This window comes from Chionomys nivalis, chromosome 25 (genome assembly GCF_950005125.1).
Source record: "Chionomys nivalis chromosome 25, mChiNiv1.1, whole genome shotgun sequence".
NCBI classification, from domain to species: Eukaryota; Metazoa; Chordata; class Mammalia; order Rodentia; family Cricetidae; genus Chionomys; species Chionomys nivalis.
In genome coordinates, this window is record NC_080110.1 from 3,319,076 (window position 1) to 3,342,639 (window position 23,564).

The following is a 23,564-nucleotide window of genomic DNA, read 5'->3' on the forward strand; positions in this document are numbered from 1 at the left end:
AATCTAGCAACCTGTAGTAATATTTCATTTGTATTTTAACAAATAAAGCGTGCCTGAAGATCAGAGAGTAAAACAGCCACCCGGGTCAGCCTTACAGACCAGGCAGTGGTGGCACACACCTTTAATCCCAGTAGCCACACTAGTTTGCCATAGAAACGGGGTGGTAGTGGTGCACGCCTTTAATCCCAGCCCTAGAGAGGAATATAAAAGGGGAAGAAACAGCTCTCGGACACAGTTTCATTCTGAGACTCCTGGAGGCAGGATCATCATTTTGGTCGAGATAAGAGCTAGTGACTGGCTACTTTGCTTTTCTGACCTTCAGGTTGAAAGCCAGTATCTGTCTCTGGGTTTTTATTAACTATGCTAAGGCAACTTTTTTTTCTTGCTTTCTTACCTGAGAAAAATTTATATGTTCTAGATATAGTAGGAGCTCAAATAAACATCTTTCTCAACCTTTCTGTAATTTTTACGCACACACACGTACATGTTTGCTTTTTCGAGATAGGGTTTCTCTGTGTATCAGCCCAGGTAGTCCTGAAACTCGCTCTGTATACCAGGCTAGCCTCAGACTCACACAGAGATTCACCTATATCTCTCTCTGCTTCCCGAGTGCTGGGATTAAAGGCATGGGCCACCACCGCCTGGTTTACTTATATGTAATATATATCCACACACACTTTCCCCCTCTCCCATTTTAAGATAGAGTCCTGGGCTGATTGTGAACATACTAAGGAGCCAAAGACGGCCTGTAATTTCCAGTCTTCCTGTATGTGTCTCCGCAGTACTGGGATTAAAGGCATTAAGGCACAACCCCAGGATTTTTATTCATTGTTACTATTGTCTATTTTTAAAAACGGTCTTGCTGTGTAGCTCTGGCTGGCGTGGAACTCTCGATAGTCCTAGGGCAATACTTTCCCACAGATTCTTAAATAAGGAAAGCTATAAAGTTAATGTGCCAGGCATCGTTCACAAAAGTAAACAGATCCCCAGCTCCGGGTGCAGGTATCCTGCAGTGTTGGGCCGCACAGGGTGTTTGGATCTCCACCCTAAGAGGGCACAGCAGCCAAGGAACATTCGATCCAGATTTCAGTGAAGCCGACCGGAAAGCCCTTGACTGCGCAGAGGCCATGAGTTTCTGTAGCCCACTCTCAACTGGTTGGGAAACAGGCACATCGGGTAGCAAGCCACTAAATCAGCGGGCCTAGCAAGGGAAAAAAAAAGCATCTTCAGGCCAGGGCTGTGGTCTGATGGACTGGCCGACCTGAAACTTGGAGGAAGGTGGGGGATGGTGCGCTAAGACGAAACCTGAAAAACAGCCGTGTTCAGTGACCGAGAGGGAACGCAGTGTGCCTGAGGACGCTTGGAGGGACACTAAGAAAACACGAGGTGACCATGGAATTCCGGAAGGGTAGCTCCGGTGTCGATCCCCTCCGGGCAGAACTCAGGCGGGCGAGACGCTGGCACGTGGGGCAGAAGGAACAGGAAAGCGAAAAGAGGGCCGAGCGAGCCAGCTCGCCACCTACCCGCCGCGGTTGCTCGGTGAGAACGCGGGTGCGGACGCCGGGCTCCCCGGGATCCCTGCAGCAGGGAGGTACGGAGCGCCCCGAGAGCCCGCTGGGTGCGCCCATGCTCGCGCGCGCGCGCGCGCGCTTTTTCCCGGACTAGCCGCTTCGCTGGTTCGCGGGCTCGGGGGCGTGGCGTGTCCTGGAGGGGGCGTGTCTGGGCGTGGCCTCGGGGGCGGGCGTCGCGGAGGGAGGGTGTCGCGCAGAGGGAAGCGGCCTGCGGCGGAGGGAGGGGAGGCCGAGTCCTGGAAGTGGAGCTCCGCGCTGGGACTGGTTCCTTCGCAGCCATTTTCTGTCCAACCAAACAGCCGATTGGAGACGGGAGCCAACCAGGGCTGCATTGGAGGTTTGTGTCTCGCTTCGGCCAATGATCGCTCCTAAACCGACTCCACTTTAGCTCGAATGAAATGTCCGTCTCCTCCCGGCGCCGTCCCCGCCGCCCAACGCCGCGTCGGTCGGGGGCCCGCTCTCCGGCCGCAGCCTCCGGGAGGGCCGGGCCTCCGGGGCGAGGCCGCCGCTGTGCTTCGGGCCGGGCCGGGCGCGGGGCGGCGGGCGCTTTGTGCGCGGGGCCGCGAGCTCGGCCGAGCCGGGCCGGGCGGCTGCGGGGCTCTCGCGGCGGCAGCCCCCGGGCCTGCTCCATTTTGTTGGGCGGGCGGGCGGGTGGGGAGGGAGGGAGGGAGGGAAGGCGGCCCGGGCGAGCGCGGCGCCCCGGAGCGGCCGCTTTGTCTCCCGCTTCCCGGCGGCGGTGGCGGTGGCGGTGGCTGTTGGGTGCGGGCGGCGGGGGATGCGCTCAGCTGGGCCGCCCGGGCACCTGCGAGCGGAGCAACGAGCGGCCTGGCGCTCCCCCGGCCCGCTCCGCGCCTACAGCATGCAGCCATCTGGCGGCTGGCGCGCCCCGGACTTGCCCCGAAGGTGGGATGGGAACCTTGGAGGTTTGCACGGTGGTTTCAGTCACTCGTGCTTGGTGGGGGGTGGGGGCGCGGGAGGGTCTGCGAGAACAAAGAATTACCGAGCACCCACAGATCGTTTTTCTGGCGCAAAGTGCTACAACAGGGCTGTTTGGTTTAGGCAAGGTTAGGTAGCAGGCGACCTTTAAAAAAAAAATGGCATCCCGCTAATCCTGAGGACCCTAGTTTTGTGGATCGTGCCACAAATCACCGGGGTGGCTTTATCTCTCAGTTCGGAAACTAGATCGGCAGCCGAAAGTGATGGCTCAACTCGCCAGCAGTGGTGGCATTAATAAACAGGAGCTTTACGGATGAAGTGTTGAGAGTTTTATCAGGATTCCTTTAAAAGGCAAATTCCTCCTCTGCACTGCTCTTGTAGCTTAATTTAAGGATTCTATCGATGCTAAACTGTGGTTGTCGATGCCAAAGAATGGAGGTTGGAGGAAGGGAAGACTGCTTTTCTTGGATGCAGATTTGCATTTCTCAAACATTAAAGCAGATGTATGGATTCCCTTGAGCGATTGCAGATTATAACCTGCCCCTAGGAAAATGTTTTCCATGCCCAGTGACAGCGTGATTTATTCTTAATGGACGCAACCTAAATATATACTTAGCCAACTATTTGGGTTACTTGTGTGGTAACCCACACCCTTTCAAAGCAGTATTCATACACATGCCCAGCTCCTGTGTTTACGTGTTTAAACACTAAAGCTACAAGAGCAGTTTTGGATCTAGAAAAGGGACATAATTTGGAAGGATGATACAAATTACTTTTAAGAGTCTAATATGTTAGACAGTCTTGGCTGTCTGGTCCCTTTAATGCCGTTTTCAGAATTCAACTCTTCCCCTATTTACTACATCCCATGCTTCAGTGGAAACCAGTATTCTTCCTTTAACATTAACACTGGAAGTTTTGTTTTGCAAACCCCCATTTAATTGTTTGAAAAAGGGGGTGGGGAGGGAAAGGTGCCAGTTCTGTTATTGGTTCTGATTTACTCAGTTATTTTTGCCTTACAGTGAGACCGAAGCGCTGTATTGATGCCATTTTAGTTCACAATGATGGTGCTCCAAAACTACAAATAAGGGCCCTGTGGAGTTTTTGTTTTGGTGGGCCCTTTGGGTGCTATGTGTCTTTACTTGTGGGATAAATGCATTACAGTTTGACATAAATTTTTTTCTTCCTTTCGAGTTAAAAAGAATTTATATGTCCCTGAAACATTTAAGGAAGCCATCCCTAAAAATTGAAGTTAACAGATGGGGTATTTCTGTCTTATGTGTTAATACATATAGTTTGGCCCCTTATTTGGAGTATTATGATGAATATTGTTAAATTCAGGTCAGGCAGTGGTAGCACACGTCTTTAATCCCAGCACCTGGGAGGCAGAGGCAGGCGGATCTCTATGAGTTTGAGGCCAGCCTGGGCTACAGAGTGAGTTCCAGGACAGGTTCCATAACTACTGGGAAACCCTGTCTTGGAAACTAAGGGTTATGTTAGAAACATAACCTCCCTGTAGACCCTCCATTGAGAAAGTCTAGGAGGTAAGATGACCTATCTCTAATTTTAAGAAAGCCTGTAGACTGCACTTTACTATTAAGAGATGTTTGTCTTTTAGGTTAAAATTGGGCAAGGATCCACCACCTTTTGACGGGTGTTTGAGAGCACCTCCAATAGACAGTTCTGACAGTGTTTCATGACAGTGAGTATCTGACCATTTTGGTTAATTGTGTATGAAATAAAAGGGGAGGGTGTGTAACGAACCTTAGAAGTCTGGACAGAGAGTGCCTGTGCTCATCCCTTTGCCTCTGGTCAGCTATCGGCACATGCTCACTGGTTCCTACAGCCCCTTAGCACTGGCTTCTGGGCTGTCTGTTCAGCTGGCGGGGTTACGTGCTGGTTGGAAAGGGCTGAAGAAGGGGGATGCAGTTTATCTGGGAATGTCAGGAGGGGACCTCCCTGGCCCAACATAGCCTGACAGATGGGTATCACTGGTGCGTCACAGGCTTGGAGATGGAGGCAGGTACTTGTCCCGGATTGGGGTTTCACAGGCTAGTGCTGTGGCGGCCCCCACCAGGCCATCTGCATCTTTGGGTCTGACTCTGCTACAGGATCCGTGACCTCAGGCAGGGTAGTTCCTGTGAGTCACAGTTGCTTCACTCTCAAAGGGAGACCTGCATTTGGTGGTCCCTCGGGCATAGGCTAGTGCTAAGAGTTTTCTCAGGGTAGAAGGGGAGATTTGGATTCGATGCCAGAGACCTTGTGGAAGCAGTTTTGGGAAGTTCGCCTTGATAGTGTGCTAGGCTGGGCTGGGTGGTGATCCAGTCGGATAGAAAGGTGGGAATGGAGCTGCTGCTGATCAGTTAACCTAGACCAGGAGATAGGGAGATAACTTAAATTCTGGTGTCCTAGTGTTCATTGATGGTTGCTTACAAGGCAGGCAAAACCGTGATTGTAACTTTGGTATTTATGAGAGTGGAGGTACTATTTAATGAGTTCATTAGAAGAGCAGAAAAGAAAGAGCCAACAATAACCTTGGATTGCAGCTGACAGGGGACAGAGTAAGAGAGTCTCTGGAAGTCTCAGGAGGGAATCGGGCAGCGGGGTTAGTCTGCAGTGGTAGACCTGGAAAGGCGGCTTTCCGAGGGGTTTCGTTGGCACCTTGGCGTTTAAGAGCCTGGGAATGAAAAGCTTCGTAAGGACCACGTGACTCTGTGAGAGCGAGAGCCAGACAGGGAGTGGGAGGGTGTGCCACAGCTGCCGTGTGTCACGGGGCACATGTGTGTCGGGAGAGTGAGGAAGGCAGGCAGGGCAGCAAATAGAGGAGATGAGGAATCCCGATAGTGTTTCTGACCCTGCAGAAAAGACAACCAGAAGAGGTTAGGTCTGTATGAGAGGAAAAAGAAGAACCAAGCTGTTTGAAAAGGCGACTGAGGCTGGTGTGCTCATGGGAAGCACCATGCCTCTGCTCGGGCCTTTTGCGCAGTAACCTGTCCCAGCAACCCTGGCTCTTTCCATAGAGGATGAACGCGACCCTTGACCAACACTTGTAGTTAGTGGGAGCTGCCTCCACCTCAGACAAGCCCAAGGGGCACACTGGTCCTGAACTCCAGAGCACATCTTGAACCACTGTTTCGGAGCAGCTTCAGTGCTTTCGCTATATAATCAGTAGCCGGAGAATGAAGAGAGAGGTACATGGAAAGTCAGGCCTATGCACTATAGGAAAGTGACCAGGACCGTGTCTGTAAAGAACACGGGGGCTCTAGGTGTGAGCCCCACTTACTCCATCAGCTCGGGCAGGTCCACACCCTCATCTCCCCCTTCTTTTTAAAAATTGAATTTGGTTAGTGTGCGTGTTGGTGATGGCGTGAATATGCACACCGTGACCAGATGTGGAGGTCAAGGTCACTGTGAATGCGGTCTGAGGGATCCAGCTCAGGTAGTTAGGCTTGGAGACAAGCCTGTGTGCCTGCTAAGCATCTTAAGCTGCTGCATAGGGCCTTGAAATCTCTGAGGTAGTTAGCAGTGCTCAATAAACACACATGTTAAAGAAGACACTGTTTACTAGTGCTTACTGTATTAGCAAGTGATTAGTCTGGTTTGAATAGTGCTACTTTAAAATCAGAATAAAAATAATAATGCATTATCGCGTCATCTTTAAAGAACAGCATTATCAATTCTGTGGACTGCTCCCTACTCCCTCACCCAGTCCCCAGATTACATAACACTTGTTTTCTCTGCAGGACGAGGACAGAGCCCTTATCTGTTATTTGCTGTTAGATGGCCACACAGTGTGGACCAGTAAACACTAAGTACTCACTCAGTGAGATATTTGTTGGCCGACTTTCATCTATTCTCTTCCATAAAAATTCCATAGAAAAACAACCCTTTAGCCTTTCTAACAAGCTTTCCCCACTTCCTTACTTACAGCAGGGCAGCTGGCAGCAGAGCTGAGGCTGCTGGGGGACCAGAGTGGACAGTACAGATCCCAGAACAGGAGAAATGAAGGGGTTCCAGCAGGGAGGGGGTGCTGGGATTAGGTCTGGGTGGGGTTTAATGGTAGATAGGTAGAGGTGAGGAACAGAAGGCGGGAAGTGACAGGAAGGCAAAGACTTGGCGGCCAGCCGGTGCTGCAGGAACTGCATGCCAGGCACTGTTTTCGCGGCCCTATCGTGCTAATTCTGATGGCATGGAAGAGAGGAGTGCAGGCGGTCCACAGGACAGCATGATGGCAGGCGTCGGCCCTTTCGCTCTTGTATCATTGGTTGTATTTATAAATTAATTCATCTCTAGTCCATGTAGCTCTTTTTTTTTTTTTTTTTTTTTTTTTTTTTTTTTTTTTGGTTTTTCGAGACAGGGTTTCTCTGTGGTTTTGGAGCCTGTCCTGGAACTAGCTCTGTAGACCAGGCTGGTCTCGAACTCACAGAGATCCGCCTGCCTCTGCCTCTCGAGTGCTGGGATTAAAGGCGTGCGCCACCACCGCCCGGCCCATGTAGCTCTTAGAACAGTCTCTTGCCCAGGGGCGTTAAGGCAAGTATCCTGTGAACATTCACTTAGCCAAGAATTTCAGTTAGCCGACCTCACTAGTCAAGATTTAGTTCCAGTTGTGGGTTCTGAATCAAATCTTTTGGTCTTATTTTTCCTTTAAAACAGTGAAGCCTCAGCTGTTCTAGTAGAGCATCTCTCCATGGCCAGTAGGTCCATTGTCATAGCCCTGAAAGCATTTATGACCAAAGACGTAGCCTTTCTGTTGGGGTGGTGGATGCCAGGTGCTAGAGTAAGATGGGGAGGCAGTACTGGTCCATGTATATAGAAATGAGTGTGACCCTACATCTCCATAGACAGAGGCTCCTTTAAACAGTTATGTTACAGAAATGTATCTGTCTACAGTGAAACTAGATGGCAAAGCCAACAGATACATGAGAGACATGCCATGTTGGAAACTTGGAAATCAGCCTGGTGCGTTGGTTTAGAAAAAACCCACAGCGATGGAGAATGTACTCTATGAGGAGTGGGTGGCTGCAGTCAGTGCTGACTTCTAGGCCTTAGCTCAGTGTGCCAGTTAGACTCCACATGCTTGCCATGTAGATAATGCAGCCTTAGGTTTTCCATACACACAGGCCAGACCTTCCGTGTTTAGTATTTGCAAAACAGAAAGCCTTCTGGATCTGCTGATGGTAAAATTAAATGGAATCTGTTCAGGGCTAATGCGCCCCCCCCCCCCGATTTTTTTTCTCTTAGAGATCTTGTTTCTCAAAGCCCTAAGCAAAATAAGACAAGTTGGGGCTGAGGAAGCGCGTAGTTGGCTCAGCACCTGCTACATGAGGACCTAAATTCAATCTCTAGCACACGTATGAAACAGCCCAGCATGTGTGTGCGTGGTGTGCGCATGTGCCTGCCTGCCTGTCAGTGTGTGCACCTGTGTTGGAAATAGACACCCAAGCCTGATTGGCTACTTGCAGGCCTGTGAGAGATTGTCCATAAAACAAGGTGTCTGCCCTGAGGAATGACACCTGAGGTTGACACAAAAAATCAGTGTAAGGGTGGCTGGAGAGATGGCTCAGAGGAATAGAGCACTGGCTGTTCTTCCAGAGGTCCTGAGTTCAATTCCCAGCAACCACATGGTGGCTCACAACCATCTGTAATAAGATCTGGTGTCCTTTTCTGTACTGCAGGATACATGAAGGAAGAAACCTATATACATAATAAATAAAAATCTTTAAAAAAAAATCAGTGTAAGGCTTCTTCTTCTTCTCTGTGTTTGTGCTTTTTCTATGTCTGTCTTCAGGTCTCTTAAATATTTCCTTTTGTTTAAAGAATCAAAAAATTTGTGGAGCTGGGGAAAGAGAAATCACTCAGGTGATGAGCTCGTTCAGAACCTGATATAAAGCTTGTGTGGCAGCATATGGGTTTGGGCCAAGGCAGGAGGCCCGTGTGTTCAGCTGCCTGTGTGACGGGACCCTGGTGGAAAAAGGTGGCAGGGAGGAGTGCAGCAGGAGCAAAGGGTGGCTGGTCCTTAGGCTGTGCAGGGCGTCTGGAAGGGACGGGGCTGGCCACTGCCCAGGGACTGCTGTGCTCGCTTGATCTGGTGTTCCAAGGAGAAAGTGTGAGGTAAGGCTGACTGCTCTGTATTTGAGCATTATGTAGTTGAAAAGCAAGAGGCATGTACTTTAGATTCACTTTGTTCCTCTATTGATTTTACACTTATTACATATGGAAGGTAGACAGGAATGTTGAGTAGTTAGCAGATTATTGAGAAACTTTCTTCAGTAAGGTAAACTGAAAACTCAAATTGGTTCACCCAGCGAGTTTGTTTTCTGAAGAGCACTGACAGACTTTGTCTCCTTAGATGGATGGCGATAGCTCGACCACAGACGCTTCTCAACTGGGCATTTCCGCGGACTACATTGGAGGAAGCCACTATGTTATACAGCCTCACGATGGTAAGACGCACAGCTAGAACCAGACACTGTAGGACACCAGAGTCTTGACAGCACAGTGAACAATTGCATGCCGTGGTTCCCTGGAAATCTAAATGAGGGTCTAGTCTAGGCACACAGTCTATATTCTCACCTTTCTGGGAGGCTGGAACAGGAGGGCTACAAGTTCAGGACCGGCCTAATCAGCTTGATGAGACCCTGTCTCAAAAAGTTATGGCCAGGTATGGTAGTGCATAGAGCTTTAACCCAGCACTCAGGTGGCAAAGGCCAGCCTGGTCTACATAGAGTGTTTTGGGACAGCCAGGGCTACATAGAGAAATCCTGTCTCAAACGAAAGAGAAGTGGGGAGAGAGGAAGGGAGAGGAGAGAAAGGCATCGGCTAGATAGAACTCAGTGCTCGGTTCTTAGCTCTTCCCCTAAGGCCCTTGCTCCAGTCCAAGTATCCCAAAAGCCAACCCGTTGTAGAAGCACACACTGCTGTCTTTATTAGACACACTCTTCGGGAGAGTGGCAAGGCCTAGGCAGAGTTCTCTAAAAAGGAGCTCTAAAGAGTGTCAGACTTTAGCACTAACTCCCTCTGAACAGTAAGGGGAATTCTTATGCTAATCACCAGGAATAGTTTGCTTTTGTGGCATTTTAATTTTTAAAATTAGACTTTAACATGTATTTTTTAGGAGCTCTGAAGGGGGGGGGATTAGTGTTACTAGATACTATTAATTTTTTCCAGTTGGGTCAGTAATATTCCAGTCTTAATTTTTTAAATCTATAGAATTTAATATAAAATTTATATGAACAGGTTTATGTAAGTGCTGGCTAGGAGTTTTATACTTTATAAACTTTACATATACAAGTTTATAGAAACTTGGATTTGGATAAACATAAACTTAGTCTAGTAATATTTAAGGAGCGTAGGTTGCAAACAGTTTTATAGCTAAGTTAGGCAGTGAATGAGGCTTGGCTTTGCCAGTGCTGGGGATCGAGCCCAAGACCTTGTAGGTGCCTGTCAAACACTTCTCACTGAGTTCCTTCCCCTAGAGGTGCACATCTGCACACAAAGCTGACCCTGGCAGCAGGAAAGGATCTTGATAGGGAAATGAGAAGGAAAGGAATTGTAACACTGTCACAAGAAGAAGCACAGAGAACTAGCCAAGGCAATGCCTGGAAGGGGAGGACTCTCTGCAAGGTGCCATAAGGGCTGTTAGTGGAGCCTCTTGAAGAATGGGTGGTGGGGTTTACATGACAGCAAAGACAAAAGAATTGTAGGCACTGGGTTTGAGATGAGGAAATGTGGAAAGCACAGTTAGCATGGTCTTTGAGGAGCATCGGGTGATGAGCCGCAAGGCTCTTGCTTTAGATCATCAGATTGTCCTTCCAAGGTGGAAGGAAAATATGAGTAGTGTTTAAACGATTCTTTTTACTTGTGTGTATGTGCCTGGGTGAACCTATGTGCACCATGTGTGTGCAGTTGCCTGTGGAGGCAGAGGGTATCAGATCCCTTGGAACTGGAGTTACAGGCGGTTGTGAGCTGCCTGATGTGGGTGCTGGGAACCGAACCCGGGTCCTCTGCAAGAGCAGTAAGTGCTCTTAACCGCTGAGCCATCTCTCCAGTCCCTAAACCTAATTCTTAAAAAACTTTCTTTAGATACTGAGGACAGCATGAATGATCATGAAGATACAAATGGTTCAAAAGAAAGTTTCAGAGAACAAGATATTTATCTTCCAATTGCAAATGTGGCTAGGATAATGAAAAATGCCATACCTCAAACAGGAAAGGTAACGTAGAGGAGACTTTGTCTGGCTTTTCTTTCCAGGGGGAGGGAGAGGGCATGGAAACTGGAAGACACGTGGATACATAGTCCAATCAGTAGTGAGCTATTGATTTCCATCCCCAGCCTTTTAGCACATCAAATATTTGTTGGTGACGACGTGGCTGCCGCAGTGTCTGTATACACTCCATACGTACACCTAGAGTGCCAGTGGCTGAGGTGGCATTGGACTGGCAGCTGTTTGAGTTCCAGGACACCTTGATATTTGGAAACAGCTGTTTACATTTTTATACAAATAGAGGTGATACACACCTCAGTTGGTGCGCGCATGCGCACATACACACACATGTGTCTTAGACTCCTCAGCCAGGTTTGGTGGCACTTGCTTTTAATTCTAGCATTTCGGGAGCCAAGGCAGAAGAATTGCCAAGAGTTCAAGGGCTACATAGCAAGTTCCATACCAGTCCTGGCTACATGGTAAGATCTTGTATCATAAAACCTTGGGGCTGGAGAGATGGCTCAGAGGTTAAGAGCATTGCCTGCTCTTCCAAAGGTCCTGAGTTCAATTCCCAGCAACCACATGGTGGCTCACAACCATCTGTAATGGGGTCTGGTGCCCTCTTCTGGCCTGCAGGCATAACACAGACAGAATATTGTATACATAATGAATAAATAAATATTTAAAAAAAAATAAAACCTTATCACTCAGCTTATCATTTGGTCTGAGGTAAATTTCCTACTTTATATATTACCTTATATATATAATATATAAAATTTTAAAGAAATATACTGATAATACGTTACTCACACTGTAGTTCTGATCTGAGCTATTCCTACTTAGGTTTCAGGGCAGAGCAGTTGTTCTGGATCTGCTTTTAAGTAGCTCATGCCTGCTCAGTCTCTCATCAGAACCCCAGCCATCTGGACCACCAACAGCTGAAATGTGGCTGCTTTGGAAGGATTCACGCCACAACTAAACCACCATATTTTAGAGGCCTGGTGTGAGGAGGACAGTGATTGCATGGTTCTGCTACAATATGTAATATATACTATAGCATATATACACATATATAAATGCTAGGAAATGTCATGGACATGGCTTCACATGGAAGTAGACAAAGTCAGACACTTAGCTCCCATCCTTTTGTTTCTGCCCAGTCCATTATGCAACTCATTTACTTCTCCACCGTATAAAATGGACACGGAGGTAAATGATAATATATGTATTTATTTAGAGAGGAGTGTGTGTGTGCTCGTATGTGTGCAATTGCATATATGTACACATACAACCAAACATGTATAAAGGGTAGGGACAACTTATGGTTCAGTTCTTTGCTTCCATCATTTGGGTCCTGGGGACCAAAAACTCAGGTGGCCAGGTTTGGCCGCAAGCACCTTTACCTACTGAGCCATCTTGATAGGACCCAGCCACAGTAATTTTTCAGGGAGGAATCTGAGTCAGCTACTGCTGTAAGTGGCTCTAGAATTGCTTGATCTATTTTGTTTTCATCATTAGACCCCAGAACTTTATTTTATATGTATGCTTGTATGTATGTATTGAGACAGGGTCTTACTGCGAAGCTATGCGTGGCCTGGAACTTGTCATGTAGCCCAGGCTGGCCTCTGCCTACTTCTGCCTCTCAAGAATGAAAAGCATTTACCACCATGCCCAGCAGACCCCAGAGCTTGAAGAGAAGAATTCTCATTCTTCATAATGATGTGGAGGGTGTGTGCTGTTGTAGGCAGCACTCAGAACCCAAACCTGACATTTTCTAGCCTCAATAGTTAAAAAAGAAAAAAAATCAGTAATTTACTCTTTTTCTGTTGTTGGAGGAGGTGCTTGTTTGTCCCGGCTGCCCTACTAGCTTAGCCCTGAAATAACCACACAGAAACTGTATTATTTAAAACACTCTGGCCATTAACTCTAATTTCTTATTGGCGAACTCTTACATACTAATTTAACCCATTTCTATTAATCTGTATATCACCACAATGTTGTGGCCTACCTTCTTCCAGCATTCAGTCCAGTCCTCCCCGCCGACCTAAGTTCTGCCCTATCAACAGACCAAGGCAGTTTCTTTATTCATTAATGGTAATCACAGCACACAGAGGGGACTCCCACATCATTCTGTGAATTCAGATTTGTATTTTTTGAACTTTTTTTTTTTTTTTTTTTTAGCATTTTGTGTGTATTAGTGTTTTGCCCGAATGTATATCTATGCACCCAGTACATACCTGGTGGCTGTGGTAGCCAGAAAAGGGAGTCAGGTCTCCTGGAACTGGAGTTAGATGGTTGTGAGCCACCATGTGGGTGCTAGAAATGGAGCCCATGTCTTCTGGAAGAGCAGCCAGTACTCTTAACCACTGCACCAACACTTCAGTCCAGGGTTTTTGGGGGAGGGGGTGTTTTTTTGTATGTCCTTATTCATGAAAATGCTGAGAAGTGTTCTCTGAATCTTGGCCCTCCGTGTGTTTGGTGCAGCCATCCCTGTGGGGTGGGAGCTGCTCAGTGTACATAGCGGCGGCTCTTAACCATCTCCGTTCTGGTCACTTTGAGTAGTTGCTGAAGTTCCTCTCACTTTTTTTTTTTGTTGTTTTTTTTTGTTGTTGTTGTTGTTTTTTCGAGACAGGGTTTCTCTGTGGTTTTGGAGCCTGTCCTGGAACTAGCTCTTGTAGACCAGGCTGGTCTCGAACTCACAGAGATCCACCTGCCTCTGCCTCCCGAGTGCTGGGATTAAAGGCGTGCGCCACCACCGCCCGGCTCCTCTCACTTTTATGTCCGTTTTTGTTCTGTTTATTCTCAGTCCGAGTTGGCTGTTGCCAACATTGTTAATATTTAAGGACTGAAGCCCAACCATCCTCAGCGCAAGGAGTGTGGCACAGTTGCTAGAGTGCTGGCCCAGCATGCAGGAGCCTGGGCTTTTATAACTGGGCACAGTCCCAGCCCTTAAGAGGCAGAGGCAGGAAGATCAAAGGTTTAGGTTATCCTTGGCTACATAGAGAGCGCCCAGCCTGGGCTACATGAGACCATGTATTGAAAGATGTCTGTCAGTACAGTGTGGTATGGTGTGTAGCTTTGTTTTCTTAGGTGTTAAGAAGGTAATGCTTAATTTCTACAAATTCACCTATGTTTTTTTTCTTCTTCAGATTGCAAAAGATGCCAAAGAATGTGTTCAGGAATGTGTGAGTGAATTCATAAGCTTCATCACGTCTGAAGCGAGTGAGCGCTGCCACCAGGAGAAGCGGAAGACGATAAATGGGGAGGATATTCTTTTCGCCATGTCCACCCTAGGCTTCGACAGCTATGTGGAGCCTCTGAAATTGTATCTTCAGAAGTTCAGAGAGGTGAGTGCTGTGCTGAGGACAGTGGGTGTCACCGTCTACTTAGGGTTCAGAATATGTCCCTTAAAATGCTTTGCAGCAAAGTACGTAACATTTCTAGTAGTGTTTGCTGTATTAGAGTATGTTAAATACCGCGCCTTTCCTTGTTTGCTGTTTATTATGAACTTCAGCAGGTGAGCGGTGATGAAAGGGATTCTGGGTTTGTGCTGCCAGGCGGCAGACCACTGGAATAGTTCAGGCTTTGGTTCCCCGTCTGTAATGAGACTTCCACCGTAGGATTCTGAAAAGACCGAGTGGTGGGCAGTGCTGCTGGGTTTAACTTAGGAGCCGCTGGCCAGCGTGGGACTTCTCAGTGACCGTCCCCTTGTGTGTATGCACACGAACCACGCCTGCTGTCTAGACTTGGCACCTTAGTTTTTGTGACAGGTCTCACTGCGTCAGAAGCCCTGTACCTGGCTAGGCTGACCAGCTAGTAAGTCCCCAGGACCCTCCTGCCAGCCTCCCAGCACTGACACACACCAGCTCTTAGTGGATCATTAAGACTCTGTGATCGTGTCTTTAGTCTCTGGAACTTGGTGGCTTTTGCATGAAATAATTTAAGTGGGAAAACGGAGAGTCTACAATATTCTTCCAAGTATTTCCCACAATACTTTCTTTGATGCTGAAGAGTACCACAGACCTGGGAAGCAGGTGGACTTTTGATGTCTCTGGTTTAAACTAATTTGCATTTAAGGATATTATACACTATGCTTGGTGCTTCCCAGTATTTCCCAGCTGGCTGTCCACACTGACGACACACAGGAACATGCCATAAAGGGTTAATAAGAGACTGTTACGGTTGTCCAACTCAAGTTTCCAGTTCTGGACACCACGTTCTCATTTAGAAACAGTTCAGATGTGAACCCTTGTTTTGGCTTCTTTATTCCCTAGGCCATGAAAGGAGAGAAGGGCATTGGTGGAGCGGTCTCGGCTACTGACGGGCTAAGCGAGGAGCTCACAGAAGAAGCCTTCAGTAAGCATTTCGCAAGCTGTTGCTGGGGGTGGGCTGTCGAGTCAGACAGTCAGACACTGAGCAACTTGTCAGGAACTTGTTCTAAATGACCTCTACATGTCCTTGTGTGAAGGCAGCGAGGGAAACGTGGAGATTTTAACTGGGAGGACACCGTGACTTCAGCGATAATTCCCAGTCATTTCCATAGCTTCTGAGAGGACACGGAGAGAACTGTGGCTTATAACAAACCTGTGTGATGGAAATGTTAGCACGGGAGACGTCACCCCTACAGCGTGCTGCTCAGTCCTGTGTTCTCTGGCCACACCCCGTGGTGAGACTGGGGCCAAGCATAGAGTTCCTGTTGCTAACTACAGTCTAGAGAGGCACATGGTTGAATTGGAAGGCACAACAGGACAAAAATGTGACTTTTTTGAGACTTTTTAAAAAGGAAATATAAAGTTTACGATCTTACATAGGATTATATTCTTGCATATATGGGAGAGCCGTAGTGGCACATTAATGACTTGAAATTAAGGGTGAGGCCAAGAGTATAAGAGTGTTTCCCCTTTAATTTTCTTCTCTTTCTTTAGCTAACCAGTTACCAGCTGGCTTAATAACTGCAGATGGCCAACAACAGAATGTCATGGTTTACACAACGTCCTACCAACAGGTACGGTGCCTGCTGGCTCTGCATTTCAGATGCTTCAGACAGACTGGAGTCACTGGAGTCACTGGCTTTGCTTAATCACCCAGAATTTCAACTTACTATTAAGGATGTAGTAAAATTGCTTTCTCAAAATATTTGTCAGAATGCCTTAATGATAAAGACATTTCACAGGTGCTCGCACTGTAGAGAAGATAGCTGGCATAGCTCCAAGGGGCGGCGGGCGGCCAACTGTGGGAAGCAGATCTGTCCGGGGCACAGCACTTTAAACTTTGAGATATCGTAATTTACATTTTGCAATCCTAGATTTCTGGTGTCCAGCAAATTCAGTTTTCGTGATCTGAAGAAATGATGGAAAAGGCTGTGGAGAGTCTGACCGAGTCTGGAACCGGCTCGGGAGGAAGTGAGGGCCAGGTCGCCTGTTTGTACAGTAAGCAGCTGTAATGTAGCTTCCTGATGCTTGACTCATTGAGAATCTTTTTCATGGATAATTTTAAAGAAAAAAATTGGACTTCAAAGGTATTAAAATATTTTTGTTTTGTATGAGAGTTTGTTGCTCTGTATGACGCCTGTATGCATTGTATATTGCAATTTATTCCTGTCAGAGATTTGTAGACAGTTTCTTATTTTCATATTGAATCATGTTATTTTGTAATTCAAGTAAGCAGCTGGGTTAATTCATGATGTTTGCCCTTTTAATAAAATATGAGGGTAGAGTTCATTTTGAATGTAAGTTGCCTTTATTAAAATTTTGAGTTTGTCTTGGCTATATACTATCTTGCATGATAACCTAGCTAGATTTTTGCATTTACTTTATTTATTGAAATTAATTTTTTTTGGTAAAAAAGTAATAGCTTAAGCAGTATCTTTTTTCAATGTAATTAAATAATGAAGTTGGATGCAGAAGCAAGTATTGTCTGGCCTATAAACCTGGTGCCCATCACTGTCCATGACCTGTTCAGGTAGCTCTAGTTATTATGTGTTAGAATTCATTTCCGTTTGACATATAGTCCTACAGCCCTTAAGACATTTTCTCTGCGCAGCTTTGGAGCCTGTTCTGGAACTAGCTCAGAAAACCAGGCTGGCCTCGAACTCACAGAGATCCGCTTGCCTCTGCCTCCCGAGTGCTGGGATTAAAGGTGTGCGCCACCACCGCCCAGGGAAGTAGTCCCTTTCTTAAAATATTACAGTGTCCTCTTCAAGAAGAGGGTGTCTTAGGTCACAATAATGTCATACCACCTTTTGCACAGAAAGGTCAGACTCCTGTTGAGCTGTGGGGACTAGAAAGGCGGTTTACACGGATGAGTGAACAGGCAGGAGAGTAGTGAAGACTGCGGACGGAGCAGCACGGAGCCTTGTGGTTGCCGTCATGCTGTGCAGTGGACAGGAGAGGATACAGCTTTGTACAGTTAGTAGTGTGTGCTTGGGTTCCCTTTTTAAAGTAAAGACGTATTTTCCCATCTATTCTTCCTAGTAATGATTACTTTAAATTTTTGTGCATGTGGTGGTAGTTTTGTCTCTATCAGAAAATGGCTTATTGTCCAGTTTGTCCAGAAGGAAATTTGTGGGACTCTAGTGGAGGAAGGAGAGCAGTTTCCTGGAAATAAGACGAAGGGTAACAGCCACTTTGCCAGGAGTCTTGGAGAACATAGCTGGCTATTCAGAGACAACTCCTCCCTCTTGTACCCCTTTCAATAATAGCTTCATGGTAGAAAATGCACACAGGAAAGAAAGGGAGAGGATGGTTAAGCAAAGTCATGTCACCGTACTGTGTTGAAATAACCAATGTTAATATTTTGATAAATCATCTGTCCTTTTACTTTGCTAAATATGTATATTTTTATAAAAATGGGCTTATGTTGTGCACACTGTTTGTAACCAGCTTTTTCACTTAATATATTGTGAACATCTTCCCAGGTTGTGAATGGCCTTTTGCATCATGTTTACTGGGTTTTTATTCTGTTGTATGACTAAATCATGATTAATTTATTTAATCGCCTACTGGAGATTTTGACTTTTTTCATCTCTTTATAGTTATAAATAACCCTTCACTGAATCTTGTATAAATCATAACTTTTTTTGAAATAAATTCTTAGAACTGCTAGGTTACCAGACACACAGAGAGGGAAGGTTTTGCTCTGGGATGGGGGTGGGGGTCACTTTTGGAGTGTGTCTTACCTGGACATTGTTGCTGCCTTACCGGCAGTGCGAGACCCTGGGCATCAGACCATCTCGACAGCTACTCAGAGGTTAAGAGTGAAGATAAAAAAGAAATTACCATTTTTAAGTTTACAACATAACATCAAAACAGGACTTTGAACCTGATTGTGAGGGATTCCTTTTGGGGCAAAAGCAGGTCAACTCTGGGTCGATCTCCTTACTCATGCAGGGAAGAGAACAGGCTGTGTGTGCCTGATACAAGTCCTTCATGTTCAGCAAGTGTTGGCTTCATGTTCATCCTGACTCACATCTGATAGCATCCTCAAGCCAAAAATAATTTTATAATTTTTTTAAATACTCCTTTTTTGGTTAAAAGTGACTTAAGGTTTTAGTGATTGGAGTTACAGGTGTCATGAGGGAGTTAAACTTTCCTGATTTTGGTGTTTGGTGCGGTGGTGCACAAGTTGGAAGTGTTTATTTCTCCTCCATGTAATATGTGTGTAGCATTTTCCTTTCGTGAAAAAACAGGCCTTATTGCCTTGGTGAGCAAAAGAAACCCAGTAACATCTAATATTCTATTATAAATACTTACGAGGTCTATCTCAAATGTGTATAGTGGGGCAGTGAGATAGTCAGAAGCAACCAAAGGCTAGCAGGGTGGCACAGTGGGTAAGGGCGCTTGCTGCGAAGACTGACCTGAGTTCAGTCCCCCGGTCTTTCATGCACACACAATAAATACATGTAATTTTTAAAAATACACAATCTTATCATTTGCGAGATGTAAATATATATAATTGAGGAAATTATGCTTTATCAGCAAGGAATTTATATACTTTACATGATAAAATATGCCACCAGACAGTGGTGGTGCACACCTTTAAACCCAGCACTCAGGAAGTGGAGGCAGGCAGATATGAATTCCAAGCCAGTCTACAAAGTGAGTTCCAGGACAGACACAGAAATCCCATCTTGAGGAACTGGAGAGGGGAAAGGCCTCCAGTCACTCAGACCTCGGCTACTCTAGTTCTTTCAGAGGGTTCTAGATGGTGTGGGGCACATAGCTCTTGTCCTAGTGCTTTGGAGGGGGGACTTAGAAGCATCCAAGTCGTCCCATTTCAGGGTCTGGTCTAGAGTCACGCCTGCAGATGACGCTGGGCAAGGATAAGGCATAAGCAGTACCTGTCTGCCAGCGGGGCTCATCCACACATGAATAATCCTCATCGCTGGGCTTTTAGGAAACCAGGTGAGATGATGGCACAGTGCCAAAAGGCCCCACACTTTGTGAAGCTGGTAACAATAAAAACATGAGGGACTAGAGAGAGGGCTCAGTGGTTCAGTGGTTAGGACTGCTCAGTATTCTTGCAGAGGACTCGAATTTGGTTCCCAGCATGCGTGTGTGTGCGCGCGCGCGCGCACACACACACACACACACACACACACACACACTGACTGGGTGGCTCACAAGCATCTGTAACTCTAGATCTAGGAGATGAGACAACTCAGTTCCCCACCAGCCTCTGCATCCCTGCTCCCCCAATTTAAAACACACAAACACTAAATGACAGCATGCAAGGGAATATCTGGGCATTTGATGAAACGCCAGTTCTGCTTCTTACTCTGGCGAAAATAACTTGGGAAATCCCTCCTTGGGGCTGGGGAGATGGTTAATTGATTCCATGCTCGCCAGTCATGCATGTTGAGTTCACAGGAGTCCTGTAAAACTGGAAAGGTAGTACGTGCCTGATTCCAGTACTAGGGAGGTGAAGACAAGCTCCCAGGACAGTGAGTGGCCCATTTACTGTTACATTTTCTCATCTGTTGTAAGTGGATTCCCCAGAACCGAGTGCTGCTGTACAGGTCTGTTTCCCGACTTCTGTGTAGACTTTAAACACCCTGCAGTGCTGGGTATCATGTCACAGGCCTCGTAATTCCTGCACTAAATCAAGAATTTAGACTGGGCAGTGGTGGTGCATGTCTTCAATCCTAGCACTCAGGAGGCAGAGGCAGGTGGATCTCTGTGAGCTTGAGGCCAGCTTGGTCTATAAGAGCTAGTTCCAGGACAGCCAGAGCTACACAGTTAAACTCTGTCTCAAAAAACAAACAAACAAACAAAGACCAAGAATTCAGGGTCATCTTTGACTGGATGTCAAGTGGAGGCCAGCTTAGGCTACTTGAGAGACTTTCTCAGTAGGCCAAAAGAGGCTGCATGCAAGTGCGTGTTTTCCTGCTCGAATCCACAGTAAGTTACATCTTCAGACTTCATCTAGGAAGCAGCCTAAATGATACAGCTTCTCTTACACTGAACAGCAGAGGAAGGTAGAGTAATAAAGTGATATAGTGGGTAAAGGTATTTGCTATTGAGCCTGTGGACCCACCAGAATAAAGCTGGGGACTGACTTCCACTCTGGACTATGGCATCATGCATAATGCATGCACATAAACTGTACTGTTAAATATCCCTTAAAATGTATTTGACAGAAGAGCACGTGTTCAGAAAAGATGTGGAAATGGGGAGCCTTTGGTAGGCCAGCACCCATTTGCTTCTCTGTCCGCAGCGGTGCTAAGCCCTGCACACGTGGAAACAGCCAGGCTGAACAGAGGCTGAACTCCGAATACTTCAACCGCCGCAGAAGTGAGTGGCCTAGGACACCCCTCAGTTCTGGTGCTGGGTGGAGAGATAGAAATCGCCACTCTCAAACAATTCAGAATAGGCCATTCCTCGGTTTATTATTTTTAGGAGTCTCAGGCTAACAGCCTTGGATGTCTTTCTGGGCAAACAGATTCTCTTAGGGATTTTCCAACTTCAGTCTGACTCAATTCATCCCTAGCTGCTAAGGAAGATACCAGAGACTCAAAAGACAAATGGCATCATTAATAGAAGACAGAATCCATCAGATAAACAGAACCACCACAAAGAACATGAACGGGAAAAATTGATGTTTGAAGAAACATAAGAGGGAAAAAAAGATGGCAGAAAGATTTGTAAACCAACTTGTATTAAAAAAAACGATTGAAAATTAAAAAAGAACCCTATAGAAGATAAGGCCACTGTCCTCTTCCCCTTCATTAGGACTCAGGAGTCTGGCACATAGACCAATGTGGTGGGATCCCAGAAAGGCTGTGTCAAGGCTGTCAATACCATTACCAGGCAGGGCATGACTAGGGGACCTCGTGTACCCAAGTGAGCACTAGGTTGGTTGCTCTAGGCCAGTACGTATGAGCCAGACTCCTGAAAACCTGAGTCTTCATTCCTGGACAGGCATGGTCGCTACTCTGGTGGTAGGACAGTCTGGTGGCCAGGGCTGACTGTGATCTGGGCAATGCCCGAGGGTTTCCTGCGGCAGGGAGGAAGTACTGGAGATTAGGGGCTGTGACTCGCAGGCTCCCTGTGAGTTTGACCTAGAGCCCACCTTTTGCAAGCTTCCCTCAAGGCCTCAGGTGGGACATTTGACCCCTAGTCCATACAGAGAAAGAATGACCTCCACATGCCTAAAACTGGGATTAAACTAAAAAGACAATAATCACAACAAACAAATAGGCTAAATCATTCAACTTAAAAAAACTTCTTGGCATGGTGGTGGCGCACACCTTTAATCCTAGTACTCTGGAAGCAGAGGCAGGTGGATCTCTGAATTCGAGGCCAGCCTGGTCTACAGAGCGAGTGCCAAGACCGGCTCCAAAGCTACACAGAGAAACCCTGACTTGAAAAGAAAAAAAAATATAGGGTTAAATATATAGGCCTCTAAAAGGGTTGAGCAAGAGAAAATGCAAGCCAGGCTTCAACTTGGTATACAGCCGGCACTTAGCAGGCAGAGGCATGCAGATGTCTGTTCACAGCGAGTCTGCTTTACACAGTGAGTTCCAGGCCAGCTAGGGTTACACTGTATCCGAAAGAAAATATGAGGACACCTGTGGGGCCTGTAATGATGCCAGGATCTGCAGGACCTCTAAATTCTTGATGGAAAGGCTGACTCTGGTATGCAGCTACTGTGGTGAAGACCCGTGCCACACATGGCACAAAGGCTCAGTGGACCCAGCGACACGAAACGCAGGCTCAGACTGAAATAGGCGTGCTTGATCAGCTTCTGAAAACCCCTATAAAAATCAGTGGGAACACAAGTTCCAGGACAGCTAGGACGATCACACAGATAAACCCTATCTCAAAATAAAAAAATCGGTGGGAATGGAATATTTCCCCTTTATTTTTTATAAACTCTTTGAGAATCTTGTACAATGTGTTTTTGTTTGGGTTTTCAAACTCCTTGAGAATCTTGTACAATGTGTTTTTGTTTGGGTTTTCTTTTTTTAGTTTGGTTTGATTATTTGTTTTGTTTTTTCTTTGGAGACAGTGTCTCTCTCTGTGTGGCCCTGAATGTCATGGAATTCACTCTGTAGACAGGTTGGCCTTGAACTCACAGAAATCTGCCTCTATTCCAGCGCTGGGATTACAGGCAGCCACCACCACGTCCAGCTTCCATTTTTATCATACTCAGCAGCCTTTCCCAAACTGACCTCCACTCCATACCCACCCAGCTCTGTAGAAACAAAAAACAAAAGAAAGAAAAAAGCCATACTCTCTTGGATGCGGAGCCTTCCATTGAAGTGTTGACCCTGTTTTAACCATCTCAAAGGAAATGCATCTATCTATGGTTTTAACACTTTGCTATCGGGAAATGTTCTGTAACTCAGTGCACTAGGTGAGGAAGTCATCTCTCCCGTCGACACCGGTTCTTAGGTATAGTTGTTGAGTTTCACTGACTGGTTTCAGTGTATGTACGTGACTTTTTCCACTTAAATACTTGCTGAACTGAACATCTTGGGATGTAGTTGGCTCCAAGTCTATGCTGTTGTCCCTGATTGGTCACCCTTTCCTCCCCAATTCAATAAAGATTTTGCTTTGTGTGGACTCTTGTGCCTGCCTGGGTTGTTTCTGACTCTCAGACCCCACAACATTCTGACCTGTCACTGTCATAAGGATAAGAAGACATTCATAAATGGGCATAGGGAAACTAATGTGGTGGAACACACTTTTAATCCCAGCACTCTGGAGGCAGAGGCAGGCGGATCTGTGTGAGTTCCAGGACAGCCAGGAACACAGAGAAACTCCTGTCTCGAAACAAACAGAAGGCATAATCAGTGGAAAGACATGTAGTGCTTCTGACCGGGAAGACACAAGGAGAAGATGGGAGTTTCCTCCAAGTTGATTAACATACTCAACACAACTACAGAAGACAATGCACGGATTTGATAGGAAATGTGTGAACCATAGGCAAAGGAATGACATCTAGAACATACATAGAAACCATAGGCATCAATGAAAGACAGCTTATCAAACGTGCTCGAAAGACAGCTTATCAAATGTGCTCAAAAGACACTAATCACTATTCACAAAAGAGGACCACGTATGGAAAAATGAACCCACCAGTAACGGGGAAATGCCAGTTAAACCCACCATGAGATACTGTATAATAGGCATCCAGCTGTGCTGGTGAGAGCACCTGGGAGCCCAGCTTAGCAGTGACTTCTGCAAGCTGCGGCATGCAAATTGATCATCTCTGAACCTCTTCTTAAAAACTGAGGCGCTCAGAGCTACAGCACACGCTGCATGCGCCTACTAGAACTTCCCACGTGTACTAAAGTGGAAAATTAAAGACTCAAAGCATGTGCATGCGGGCCTGGCCACACGTCAGGACAAGA

The 23,564-nt window shown here is 46.5% G+C and overlaps 2 protein-coding genes across 8 annotated transcripts in view; one reads left to right on the forward strand and one right to left on the reverse strand.

Moving 5' to 3' along the window:
• Positions 1-1,793: 1,793 nt before the first annotated feature.
• On the forward strand, positions 1,794-17,701 carry Nfyb (nuclear transcription factor Y subunit beta). 7 transcript variants are annotated; one of them, XM_057758070.1, is made up of 9 exons: positions 2,257-2,474; positions 3,527-3,631; positions 4,122-4,206; positions 8,854-8,947; positions 10,587-10,717; positions 13,858-14,055; positions 14,983-15,064; positions 15,634-15,713; positions 16,014-17,701. In XM_057758070.1, exons 3-9 carry the CDS (start codon positions 4,201-4,203, stop codon positions 16,044-16,046), a joined length of 624 nt encoding a protein of 207 aa, XP_057614053.1. In that variant the 5' UTR covers positions 2,257-2,474; positions 3,527-3,631; positions 4,122-4,200; the 3' UTR covers positions 16,047-17,701. The 7 variants fall into 7 exon arrangements, with proteins under 7 accessions (XP_057614050.1, XP_057614054.1, XP_057614053.1 ...); XM_057758067.1 differs by lacking the exons at positions 2,257-2,474; positions 3,527-3,631 and adding an exon at positions 1,794-1,908 and having other exon boundaries at positions 4,123-4,206; XM_057758068.1 differs by lacking the exon at positions 3,527-3,631 and having other exon boundaries at positions 4,123-4,206.
• A 199-nt stretch (positions 17,702-17,900) lies between these two features.
• Hcfc2 (host cell factor C2) overlaps positions 17,901-23,564 on the reverse strand; it is a 39,669-nt gene continuing 34,005 nt past the window's right edge. The window contains exon 16 of the mRNA XM_057758065.1: positions 17,901-17,946. Coding sequence (XP_057614048.1) covers positions 17,930-17,946 — 17 coding nt within the window. The 3' untranslated portion in view covers positions 17,901-17,929. The remainder of the gene's footprint in view (positions 17,947-23,564) is intronic.

Bases quoted from the DNA above. Each gene is read 5' to 3' on its own strand.
- Nfyb (XM_057758067.1), top strand. The intron at 8,948-10,586 runs GTAAGACGCACA...AACTTTCTTTAG, and splicing joins TGTTATACAGCCTCACGATG to ATACTGAGGACAGCATGAAT. The intron at 10,718-13,857 runs GTAACGTAGAGG...TTTCTTCTTCAG, and splicing joins CCATACCTCAAACAGGAAAG to ATTGCAAAAGATGCCAAAGA.